This window comes from Pseudophryne corroboree, chromosome 2, assembly GCF_028390025.1.
Source record: "Pseudophryne corroboree isolate aPseCor3 chromosome 2, aPseCor3.hap2, whole genome shotgun sequence".
Lineage (NCBI taxonomy): Eukaryota > Metazoa > Chordata > Amphibia > Anura > Myobatrachidae > Pseudophryne > Pseudophryne corroboree.
The window spans coordinates 267,037,169-267,051,018 of NC_086445.1; the positions used below are offsets into that span (position 1 = coordinate 267,037,169).

Genomic DNA, 13,850 nt, shown 5'->3' on the forward strand with positions numbered 1-13,850 from the left:
TCTTACCCTTTCCTTTGCCTCGGGGCAAATATGACTGTCCTTTCGCCCGCTTGTTCCTATAGGAACGAAAGGACTGCGGCTGAAAAGACGGTGTCTTTTTCTGTTGGGAGGGGACCTGAGGTAAAAAGGTGGATTTCCCGGCTGTTGCCGTGGCCACCAAATCCGATAGACCGACCCCAAATAATTCCTCCCCCTTATACGGCAATACTTCCATATGCCGTTTGGAATCCGCATCACCTGACCATTGTCGCGTCCATAAACTTCTTCTGGCAGATATGGACATCGCACTTACTCTCGATGCCAGAGTGCAAATATCCCTCTGAGCATCTCGCATATAAAGAAAAGCATCCTTTAATTGCTCTAAAGTCAATAAAATACTGTCCCTATCTAGGGTATCAATATTTTCAGTCAGGGAATCAGACCAAACCACCCCAGCACTGCACATCCATGCAGAGGCGATGGCTGGTCGCAGTATAACACCAGTATGAGTGTATATACTTTTCAGGGTAGTTTTCCAGCCTCCTATCCGCTGGATCCTTGAGGGCGGCCGTTTCAGGAGACGGTAACGCCACTTGTTTTGATAAGCGTGTGAGCGCCTTATCCACCCTAGGGGGTGTTTCCCAGCGCGCCCTAACCTCTGGCGGGAAAGGAAATAATGCCAATAACTTCTTTGAAATTAGCAGTTTTCTATCGGGGTTAACCCACGCTTCATCACACACTTCATTCAATTCGTCTGATTCAGGAAAAACTACAGGTAGTTTTTTCAGACCCCACATAATACCCCTTTTTGTGGTACATGCAGTATCAGAGATATGCAAAGCCTCCTTCATTGCCGTGATCATATAACGTGTGCCCTACTGGAAAATACGTTTGTTTCTTCACCGTCGACACTAGATTCGGTGTCCGTGTCTGGGTCTGTGTCGACCGACTGAGGTAAAGGGCGTTTTACAGCCCCTGACGGTGTCTGAGACGCCTGTACAGGTACTAACTGGTTTGCCGGCCGTCTCATGTCGTCAACTGATTTTTGTAATGTGCTGACATTATCACGTAATTCCATAAACAAAGCCATCCATTCCGGTGTCGACTCCCTAGGGGGTGACATCACCATTACCGGCAATTGCTCCGCCTCCACACCAACATCGTCCTCATACATGTCGACACACACGTACCGACACACAGCAGACACACAGGGAATGCTCTTATCGAAGACAGGACCCCACTAGCCCTTTGGGGAGACAGAGGGAGAGTTTGCCAGCACACACCCAAGCGCTATAAATATATAGGAACAACCCTATAGAAGTGTTGTCTCCCTTATAGCAGCTTAATATATATCAAAAAACGCCAAAAAAGTGCCCCCCCCTCTCTGTTTTACCCTGTTTCTGTAGTGCAGTGCAGGGGAGAGTCCTGGGAGCCTTCCTCGCAGCGGAGCTGAGCAGGAAAATGGCGCTGTGTGCTGAGGAGAATAGGCCCCGCCCCCTATTTCGGCGGGCTCTTCTCCGGAGTTTGTGAGACCTGGCAGGGGTTAAATACATCCATATAGCCCCAGGGGCTATATGTGATGTATTTTTTAGCCAGAACAAGGTATTCTCATTGCTGCCCAGGGCGCCCCCTGCAGCGCCCTGCACCCTCCGTGACCGTTGGTGTGAAGTGTGTGACAACAATGGCGCACAGCTGCAGTGCTGTGCGCTACCTCATGAAGACTGAAAAGTCTTCTGCCGCCGGTTTCTGGACCTCTTCACTTTTCGGCATCTGCAAGGGGGTCGGCGGCGCGGCTCCGGGACCGGACTCCATGGCTGGGCCTGTGTTCGATCCCTGTGGAGCTAATGGTGTCCAGTAGCCTAAGAAGCCAATCCATCCTGCACGCAGGTGAGTTCACTTCTTCTCCCCTAAGTCCCTCGTTGCAGTGAGCCTGTTGCCAGCAGGACTCACTGTAAAATAAAAAACCTAAAAACTTTTTCTAAGCAGCTCTTTAGGAGAGCCACCTAGATTGCACCCTGCTCGGACGGGCACAAAAACCTAACTGAGGCTTGGAGGAGGGTCATAGGGGGAGGAGCCAGTGCACACCACCTGATCCTAAAGCTTTATTTTTGTGCCCTGTCTCCTGCGGAGCCGCTAATCCCCATGGTCCTGACGGAGTCCCCAGCATCCACTAGGACGTCAGAGAAATTTACTTAAGTGCAGGTTTTTAGAAGCGGAGACATTGCCCATATTAATCATACCATTGCCCATTACAAAGGGCACTTCCAGCTAGTTTTGCTTTTCTACCTCTCCTTCTGTGTTAAACTCAGTCATATCTGTTCATTTCTGATTAACTGAACAAAAATATGAAAATGTGAACCAAAAACTCAGCTACAGTTCATCCTCTTGTATGCCACGATAGACAAGAGAATGCAGATATTGTATATTAACAGCTAGAGGAAATATTCTCGATAAATGATATACAGAATAGGTGACAATATGGAAAATAAAGGTTATACCCAAACAATACATTGTTTTATTATGACAGATTACTGCAGTGAATGGAGAACTGTACTTCTGGTCAATAGTAGGCATGACGTGCAGTCTGATTACTACACCGTCCCTTTACTAGAATACAATAGAAAACAGTCCTTATAAACCCTGAGCTTGGTGCTGACAGGCGTGGGGGGCAGGAAGCAGACAGCACATTGTTAGAAAGCATGGAGTTCCCCCAAGGTTGTGTACAGCAATCTATGATTTCCTTTCAATCTAAAAATACAATGAATAATTAGACTTTGGAAAAACCAACCTGAAGTTGTGCGTGGACAACCGTTCTTCTTCCTTCAATGCAAAGACAAAAAAGTGGTACAAACAGAGGTTATTTGAAAGAAAAATATCAGTTTAACACAATAAAAATTATCCATACTATAGGAAATTATTTGGAATATTCTTTGAATTTAGCAAAAACTGGAAGCAAGTTTTGACTCTGAGTGAGACCAGCCGACAAACTGGTTTCTTGTTTGCTTCTGGTTTTAGTAATACCATGTTCACACTGTCTTTTGGCGGGTTGCACCCGGGGCTCGTGCACGAGTCCTTCCTAGGTGCAACCCGCTTGAGACCCCATTCAGAGTGGCGACCCAACACGGCATATTGCCGTGTCGATTACGTCAACGGGTCACATGCGGGGGCGGCGCTTGGAGATCAGATGATCTACAAGCGCCGCCCGCTCCTATTGTGTGAATGGGTCCCGGATCGCATCGATCCGGGAACACCGTTCACACTTGCGCCTGACCCGGTATTGATCCGGGAATAACTCTTCTTTATTCCCGGGTTGAAATACCGGGTCAGACGACCCGGGAACTTGCCAGGACCCCCGTTCACACTGCAAATAAATCCGGATTACTGCGCGTTCACGTGCAATAATCTGGATTTTTAAAGGCAGTGTGAACGTGGTATTAGTGGGTAGTTCTCTATACCCAAAGAAGACTAGAAGAAATTCCATGTTAAGGGGTCTATTCATGGAGCAGTAAAAAGTGTGGAGAAGTGAACCAGTAGAGAAGTTACCCATGGCGACCAATCAGCATTGATGTAACATTTTTACTTTGCATACTATAAAATTATACAGAGCAGCTGATTGGTTGCCATGGGAAACTTCTCCACTGGCTCACATCTCCACTCTTTTCACTGCTTCATGAATAGACCCCTAAATATTTCAGAAGCTTTTAACTCTACTTAATGGGTGAGATTCAATTGCTATCACGCTGGCAGCCACTAGATGGCTCCCAAACAGAGCTATTCAATTGTAGCTCTTTCGGCCACGATGGCTACTGGCGTCTGCATTTCAGCTGGCACCCCCAGGGGTGGCAAGCTGAAATTCGCGAAAAGTGACCTGTTTGGGTGCCCAGCACTTTGGTTGGGTTTAGCTGCTAAACCTGACCTCTATAGGCGCCATCAGCAAAAACAGATACAATTGAATATCGCCCCCGCGATCTCCTGTCACTTTAGATGGAAGATTGGGTGTGATAATCAATTGAATACCACCCAGCTTGTCCAAGACTAACAATAATAAATGCTCTGATTTCTAATGAACATAAAATCAGGAGTAAAGCAAGAGAGGCCTAGGGGTGGAAGATTTAGATTTAGCAGCAGTGTTTACAGCGCCGTGTGAGGAAAAAGGTATTTCATTAATTAGCCTAATGCACGTAACCCACTGATTGCAAAAATTCAAAGGTGGTAGCTATGACGCGTTAAATGGATACAATGCATAAACAAGTATTTCAAAACAAACTGCAGAGACCACCAACATGCCTGGTTTTGTACTGAACATAATGCTGACTGAAACTGATGAAATCGCAGTGGCTTTGGAAAGTGGCACATAGTAAATTTAGTTCTAGATTTTACAAAGTATAAAATCTTAAAAATTTAATCTGCAACCCAACATAAAGGCACTTTGACTTTAACATGCTTACCGACTTCAGCATAGATTCCAATACTCTGTAATGCAAACGCACTCCAACTTTGTATCGCTATTAGAACAAAAACATTTAAACATTATCTGTAGCCCAAAAACAGTCTTAAAGACATTGCAAATATTGTGACTAAAAATACACTGTAGTCTTAACATTTAAACCTCTGTTAGGAACAATGATATGTATTTTGGGAATAGCTTCCCAAACATTTTAGATAAAAGAATAAGTATTATTAAGAAGCAGATGCACAAATGTTTTTATTCTACCCAATGGTACGAGACTAGGCAATTGTTGGGATATGTTCCAAATAATATTACTCCATGTCTAAAAGTGGCTAATCCTTTGGTCGACCATACCTGATGATTTCTATTTCAGTTTACATTTAAATTTTAATTTAAATCTACTTTTAATTAAACAAAAAATTTACTTCTGTCAAAATGCATTAATCTCTTACATTTGTGAAGCTCATGGATCACTTTTGTTGATTGTCATGTGTTTTTCTATATACCCATCTCTGTTTGTTTGTTTGTTTTTTATCATATTGTTAGTTTTTTGTTTTTTTGTGTGCTCCACAACTAATAAAAAAAGATTGAGTATTTTCAGGAGCATACATGATAAGAGAAAAAGGCTTGCCTGGGCCAACACGCACCGCCTAGTGCCTATTACAGACTGGACCGAAGAATCCATCTTAAATCTTTGGTTCATCACACAATATTTTGTATGCGGTTGAGTAGGCAAAGGATGGTTTCTCAGTATGTGGGGCTTACTTACTAAGTGGTGCTTCCCTGCCTGTTTAAGACCAATATTTAATAGGGCAAAACCCTGTGTTTTGCTATTTGAAGCATTGCCCTTTTAACTTTCAGGCTGAAACATGATGGGAAGCAGCGGTTTGTACAAACCTCGGTTTAGTAAATAATCCCCACACACTGAGGAACCATCATATCGCCAACTCCAACTATAAAACCTGGAGGAGGAAGTGTGATGGTCTGGGGCTCTTTTGCTGGGTTCTGTTAAACGCTGAACCAAAAAAGGCTACCATAGAATTTGTAGCACCATGCAGTACCGTATTGTCTATGCCTAGTTGGTAAAGGGTTCATCCCACAGCAAGATAATGACCCAAAGCATAACTTCAGTCTATGTCAGATCTACCTTCAAGGTAAAGAACAAGACTGTAGGTTTCAAATCATGGAAAGGCCAGCATAGTCTCCAAACTTAAATCCCCGAAAGCTGGTTTGGGATGAACTGGACAGAAAGCAAAGCAACCTACAAATGCAACATGTATAAAAGGAACTTTGGATTTCCATTGTACAAAGAATGCCACAAATTTATCCAGCAGCTATATCTATAAATGGTAGTCAAAGATTGAAATAAAATTGTTAATCAAAGTGAGTCTATGATTATTATTATTATTATTATTATTATTGTTGTTTTTTTAAATTGTTTATTTGTTCTAGGTTTCAAGATCAGAAGACACCGACATTAAACTGAGTAAACTTCAATAAAAGCTGAAAAAGTGGGGGAATTCTAAAACCTTTGACCTGTAGTATAAGTATGGATTGGGGGAGTTAAACCTGCGCTCTATATTTATGTGATCGGTTGAAGGAGCTATAGTTACCAACAGATAGAGGACCCTCACTCTACAATGTAATAGCAAGATGGTGTGATGGCCTGAACCATACCTCCCAACTGCCCTGCTGAAAGACGTAAATGGAATGGCAAGGTGAAGAGACGTATGAGGGGAATAAATAGTTTACTGATAACAATAGATAGGATATTAGGGGGAGAGAAAGGGGTTGGGTTAGATAGGGACTTGGGGGAGAGTGGAGTGGTAGGGGTAGAAAAGGACCCAAAAGAGATGCAGATTTTTTCAATATACAGTGCTTCTGGAAAGTATGCACAGCGCTTTACGTTTTCCACATTTTCTTATGTTACAGCCTTGTTCCAAAATGGAATAAATTAATTTTTTCCCCTCAAAATTCTACATTCAATAATGTAATAATTCATTCAATTAATGACAGGAAAAAAAAAGCTTTGTGATTTTTGCACATTTATTAAAAATAAAAAACTAAGAAATCACATGTACATAAGTATTCACAGCCTTTGCTCAATACTTTGTTGATGCACCATTGGCAGCAATTTCAGCCTCAAGTCTTTTGAATATGATGCCACAAGCTTAGCACACCTATCTTTGGGCAGTTTCGCCCATTCCTCTTTGCAACACCTCTCAAGCTCCATTAGGTTGGATGAGAATCGTCGGTGCACAACCATTTTCTCTCCAAAGATGTTCAATCGGATTCAAGTCTGGCCTCTGGCTGGGCCACTCAAGGACATTCACAGAGTTGTCCTGAAGCCACTCCTTTGATATCTTGGCTGTGTGCTTAGGGTTGTTGCCCTGCTGAAAGATGAACCGTCGCCCCAGTCTGAGGTCAAGAGCGCTATGGAGCAGGTTTTCATCCAGGATGTTTCTGTACATTGCTGCATTCATCTTTCCTTCTATTCTGACTAGTCTCCCAGTTCCTGCTGCTGAAAAACATCCTCACAGCATGATGCTGCCACCACCATGCTTCACTGTAGGGATGGTATTGGCCTGGTGATGAGCGATGCCTGGCTTCCTTCAAACATGGCACCTGGCATTCACGCCAAAGAGTTTAATCTTTGTCTCATCAGACCAGAGAATTTTGTTTATCATGGTCTGAAAGTCCTTCAGGTGCATTTTAGCAAACTCCAGGCGGGCTGTCATGTGCTTTTTACTAAGGAGTGGCTTCCGTCTGGCCACTCTACCATACAGGCCTAATTGGTGGATTGCTGCAGAGATGGTTGTCCTTCTTTCCCGATCGCCCAGTTTAGACAGCCGGCCAGCTCTAGGAAGAGGCCTGGTTGTTCCGAACTTCTTTCATTTACGGACGATGGAGGCCACTGTGCTCATTGGGACCTTCAAATCAGCAGATACTTTTCTGTACCCTTCCCCATATTTGTGCCTCAAGACAATCCTGTCTCGGAGGTCTACAGACAATTCCTTTGACTTCATGCTTGGTTTGTGCTCAGACATGCACTATCAAGTGTGGGACTTTATATACAGGTGAAACTCAAAAATTTTAAAATAGCGCAAAAGTTCATTTATTTCAGTAATTCAACTTAAAAGGTGAAACTAATATTAAATAGGCTCATTACATGCAAAGTGAGATATTTCAAGCCTTTGTAATAAATTTTATGATTGTGGATTACAGATTAAGAAAACCCCAAATCTCAAATTTTTAATATTACATAAAATCAATAAAATAAAAAAAAATGTCGGCCCTCTGAAAAGTATAATTGTACGCAGTACTTGGTTTGGGCCCATTTTTCATGAATTACTGCCTCAATGTGGCGTGGCATGGATTTTATCAGCCTGTGGCACTGCCGAGGTGTTATGGAAGACCAGAATGCTTCAATAGCGGGCTTCAGCTCTTCTGCATTGTTCGGTCTCATGTCTCTCATCTTTCTCTTGGCAATGCCCCATAGATTCTCTGACAGAGCCCCAGCTCTCAGCAGCAGGAATTCCTTAAACCCGGCAACTCCTGTGTGAGTAGCGCACGCCCTCCTAATATTATCCGGCCCTGGTGTCCGTCACTTTGACTAGTAACGATAATAATATTTTATTAACTAGTAACAATAATAATAATAATAATATTATTATTATTAACAGTTACTTATGTAGCGCCAGTGTGTAAAAACAACACTGGGTGCCCTCACAGAATGGATACATACAACGCAGAGATGGCGCGGCACTCCAATGGTCCATAAAAGGTCCTTTAAGGAAAGGATGGCAGCCCACCATTCGTCCATTAAGGCTGCTCTGATATCTGGCAAAAGTGAGCACCCAGTTGCAAGACATTTTGCGCTAGCTGCCCATAGCCTTACATCACTTAAGTATAGAATGATTGATCACGTGCCACCATCTTTACATGATGGTAGTCGTGGACTAAAATTGTCACAGTGTGAAGCCTGCTGGATTTTCCGTTTAGGGACAGTATCTCCAAAGGGTCTAAATGAACACTCAGGGATTAATTTACTGGCAGCTAATAGTTAATATTATCCACGATGCTATAATTATTATGGATCTAGTATTTTATTTCTGGTATAACTAACTTGAATATATTTACAGCTTGTGTTGTAATTTTAGATGTTTAGATGGTACTATGGTGATGGTTTATACACGTGAAAGGGCGACGCATCTTTACACAGCGTCACTAAGAGTGCGCCACCGCCGAGTGTGCAGTCCCGCTGCTGATTGGCGCCACACTGGGTGATATTTCCTTCTTAAGGTAAGATGTTATGATTACTTTTGTATTACCTGATGAAAATGCCACACTATTAAAAGGCATTGAAACGTTTTTCTACATCTAACCCGTTTGCAAATCATTGGAGTGCCGCACCATCTCTGCAAGCAGCAATCTCAATCTGCTCAATGCCGTCCAAGCTGAAATGTACACGTCGGAGGAGGCTACCACAGCCGCAGCAGGAACCCTGGGCATGCTCTAACAGTGCCCCCACTCTTTCCATGCTACCAAAAAACTTGAACGCACCTCATGCACTGACATGTAAAAGGTATTACTCTGCAAATTCTTATTTCTCTGCCCTCTCATCAGCCAATAAACCCAAAGACTTGTGCAGTCATTAAATCGCTGACAACAGAAGCACTCTCTACTACTATTGATTACACTGGTACTCAATAACCAGTCTATGTTCTGGACGAGATGGTTAAAAGCAGTACCATGTAATCCTCTGGGAGTACGATCATTCATATCTCTGATATAATGTGTCAATCTTGCGTACCACATTGTGTGTCTATGACTTTATTCTTGTTAATATCGTTTACCCTGGGTTTATTATGGAGTTATGTATTCTTATAATCTCCAGTATCACGGAATCAGCACACGACATAAATTAGAATATCAAAAGATTGAACAATTGTGACTGTCTGGCATCTAGTTACTCCTTGTTCATATAATCATGTATCTGACATAGGCACCTCGCATTGCAGGTTCAACATCTAATGGCGTAACCCAAAAAGTAGAAGCCTGTCTATATTAACTTCCTTCTTACTTTCATTTCTCTTATGATACATTATTCGATATATCAGATGTTGTAACGCATAGATACCATTCAGAAACAAGAAATATAAAAGAAAAAAATTAAGGAGTCTAATTTAACAAGTTTTATTGATCCACCTGTTTCATGATTATAAGACTTCATACATTTGAGTTTTACAGCACTTGTGTCCATCTGCTAATAGAGAAAGTTAAATCATCAGCTCTATAGCTGCAAAAGAGGCTACAGCATACCTACCAACATTGGGTGAAGAGAAGGAAGGACAGATTGGTGCAGCGAAGCCGTGCCAGCCCAGAAAGGAAAAGGGGACGTGGATTCACGGGAGTGTCGCAATCGCTAGCCACGCCCCCGTTTTCCGTCAGCATGGGGGAATGGCCAGCGCTCTGTGAGCTGCTCCCCTATCCCTCCTTCTCTAGTGAATAGACGCTGCTGCTCTGCATGAGCTAAGCAGAGCAGAGTGTGTCTAGAGCCTTCCAACTGCCCCACCACCACCGCGGGACACTGTGGCCCGTGGGTGGGACAGCGGGAGAGTCCTTAAAAAAATGGGAATGTGCCGCGAAAATCGGGACTGTTGGGAGGTAGGTTACAGTAATTCATGTTAGAGATACTGTGATCCAATTCTGTTTGGAAATATAACCTTGTTCCTGTTTTAGGCACATATTTAGTGAAGGGAATCAGTTTCCACATATTACTCTAGCCGAGACTAGCAAGAACTTATACAATGATACTTTGTATCTTCTCTATGTTGCAACAATATCACTTGGTTTGCTACCTTGTCTCCCTTCATGGAAAGTGAATTTCAATGTGACCTGACTGTCAGGTTAGATTACCTCTAGGGGAGTAAAACAATTGACACAATAGTAAAACCTTGTGTGACCATATGCCTACATACCATTATATGGGAATATCTCCTCAGTAAGCATGGGAAGGAATTACCTGGTATCCAATTTCTGAGCAGGCTTGTCCCACAACACTTGCAAATCTTTCTTTAAAAATGTGTCCTAGGCGTTCCACTCTCTCCGTTATCTTGTTTTTGGGATTTACTGTGCAGTTCTGCAAATAATTCATATGGAAGACCATAAAACCATGATCGATTTGCAGTAGGTAAACTGCCATTCCATAGGATACTGTACCAGACAGACATCGACAGTACGTTTATTATTTTTTGCAAAACTTTATGGAGCAAATTTCACAAATTCATACAAATATGCTTCATACACTGCACTGAGTTAGATTTCTTTTAATGAAGAGACTGCCCTTCCTCATTATACAAGGGACCTTAAATAAGTGTAGGTAGTCAAAGCACAAAGTAAAAACAATAACTGCATATATAATGATGCATTCACAAAGATCCAGCAATAAATGTAACCGAGGCAGATGCAGAAGGGCGAACACAGGCGTTTCTGACACAAACATTCCTAAACGATGGATGTCAGAGCATTGTCCAACAACGCACCATTTTCACCTGTATGTTTTGTTCTATTTATCGGTTATGAAAATTCCAGTGTACTGTATGTATCGCCCAATACTAACAACTGTATCATATGTGACCTAAAACATACAATTAAATTGTCAAATATGTTTCAGGTTAGACTGTAAAATGATCTTTCTGTCTGTTCTTTTACTTATTACAAGACAGCCAAATCAACACTAATCTGTTTGGAATGCCTAATAAATACCATAAGGCAATGTAGGTGCTCTTTCATTAGATTTTCTTGTCATGTTAAGTTAATTTAATTTTAAACGATATCCTGGATATTTACAAATCCCTTTAGGAATCCTTATAGAGGTGTTCTAAGGCTGATGCAGAAACCATCTTCCTCTGACATTGCTCTTCTCATCCCCATCTGTAATCCCACAGATGACTGTACAGAGTTATTTTATTTAGCATAGCTCTTAGGTCCTATGCAGCCACATGCGCACATAAAATGCACTGAAAACCCATATATACCACCAAAGTATGTTTAGATCTTGCACTTTCCTGCCACCATATTTACCATGTTAAGAAGACTTTTTTTGTTCCCAACACATTTTCCTGCTAATCAAAATGAATACCCCATGTAAAACTGTGATTTATCAGAGAAAAAGATAAGATATTTAAATAGCATGGTAACTTGCCTTAAAGTAAGAGTTGAGAATATCAGACGGCGCATCACTGGCTGAATTTAAGGTAACCATCAACTGGTTAATGGTAGTCATTGCAGCTCTGTTATAAAGACAGAAATAAAAAGGAGATATGAGATAAGGGAAATAGCATTTTCCGTTAATTAAACAAACATGGACTGAGATAAGTAACATGCAATTTACCACTTTCGATGGACATACACTATACAATTATCTGGCAGACAATCTGTCCAATCAGACTCGTTGGAATGAAAATCTGGTATCATATGGGAGCAAATGACAATCAACCATTTGCTTCCAAAAAATTAAAAATGGACAAACAGTTGCTCGCATAAAACAGATATAACCAATTCATCAGAACGTCCACTTTTGTGCATATTTTACAGCTTGTGTGGATGTCTTAAAAATATTTTTTCACAACTTTTGTCCTTACATTAGCAGGAAGCTCATACCTGCAGACAAGTTTATTATATATATATATATATATATATATATAGAAGAAGGGCAAGTCGCACTCACGTTTATATCCTCAATACAGCAGCTGGGGTGTCATCCATGGATTCCCTCCAGAGAATCCAATTAAAGAGAAAAGCAAATGGAGCACTCACCAGTCTTTGCATAGGTGTAGATATCAAATTTGAAATTTTATTTCTCCAGACAGCATAGATAGCACAGCATGACTGTTTGCTACAGTCCAATAACTTTGAAAAAAGCCCAAGCCCAAACGTTTTCGGCCATATCCAGACCGTCATCAGGGGACACAGGAAACATCAGAGAGCTGTCACTTCATATTTAGCACATCAGCAGCCTAACTGACCATGCCTCACCGGCTCCCTAAATACCCATTATTCAAAAAACGCGCCAAAATTGCGTCACACACACACACACACACATACACTTTATGATATATATGTACACATACATGTCCTGATGAAATCTATAACAATAAATGAAACGGTGACTATATGCACATGGTCCCACTAAGTTGATGGAGACTGACCAGGATTCCTGATTGAATCTTAAGTCCTGTGAGTGCCACTAATTTTTCTCTGCATATACATATATACACACACACACACCTCTATACATCTATATATACATACATATACACACACACACACACGGCGATAAAACCAAATACTAATTTAAAAGTATTACCAGGTGGTGATGAGTGCACAATAATAATTTAATACGCAATAAAAATTGATAAAGACTATACAGATGGAGCCTCGCTCATCTTGGCTTCTCTGCTGTGCTTATGTGCCCCATGATTTATTAACATAAGTCTTTCATCTATTGTTCTGAGCTGCAATACAATACAGAGAGAACAATACAGCAGAGGATTAAGTCCGACAGCCCTGGCTCAGTTAATCCTATTAAAAGGCAAAAACGAGGAAGGCTCCATCTGTATGTCCAATTAGCAAAGGTCAATTACCACAGTTGATTGTCTTATCGGGGGTTATCCTATTAGACTCAATAAATCGGCACGAGCCGTGGCTTATTGGGGATTTTGTTTCTCCTGCCTCAGGCAGGCGAACCATATCCCCGGGAACAGGCCCATTTTCATCCGTTTCACTGAACCTGTGTGTTTTCGTGAGAAAGTTGGGGGGTTTTTTTTGTTTTTTTTACAGGCGACCAAATTAGATAGCCTGTAAAAAATACGGATGAAACATTGGAAAAAAAATAGTCTGTTTTTGCGCCCAATGTTTTACCACAGGTAATTGGATACCCACTAAATATCACTGCAGCCAGCAACTGCTAGACAAACCAATGCCACTTTCACCCTTAAATTGTATAGCCACCTTGTGTGATAAGGGTTAATGAACCAGAGTGTTAAAAAGGACCAATTCAGTAATGATATTGTTGTTTGTGCACATGCACACACTCTCACCTAGTACAGAGATGGTCATAAATTGATAAGTTTACTGAATGATTTCAGAATGCCGCTATACAGTAGGTGTAAATGAATGGAGTCTCATAAGGGGTGGTCTTCAGTATGCCGGCGGTCGGGCTCCTGGCGACCAGCATACCGGCGCCGGGAGCCCGACAGCCGGCATACTGACACCTATTCTCCCTCGTGGGGGTCCACGACCCCCCTGGAGGGAGAATAAAATAGTGTGGCGCACGTAGCGCGCCACCGTGCCCGCAAGGGGCTAATTTGCGCTCGCCACACTGCCGGTAAGCCGGCGGTCGGGCTCCCGGTGCCGG

At 42.1% G+C, this 13,850-nt stretch overlaps 1 protein-coding gene across 1 annotated transcript in view; it reads right to left on the reverse strand.

Moving 5' to 3' along the window:
- RB1 (RB transcriptional corepressor 1) overlaps positions 1-13,850 on the reverse strand; it is a 593,146-nt gene that overhangs the window by 297,384 nt on the left and 281,912 nt on the right. Inside the window, exons 12-15 of the mRNA XM_063952790.1 lie at positions 11,637-11,724; positions 10,455-10,571; positions 4,428-4,484; positions 2,768-2,799 (exon numbers count right to left, since the gene is read on the reverse strand). Coding sequence (XP_063808860.1) covers positions 2,768-2,799; positions 4,428-4,484; positions 10,455-10,571; positions 11,637-11,724 — 294 coding nt within the window. The remainder of the gene's footprint in view (positions 1-2,767; positions 2,800-4,427; positions 4,485-10,454; positions 10,572-11,636; positions 11,725-13,850) is intronic.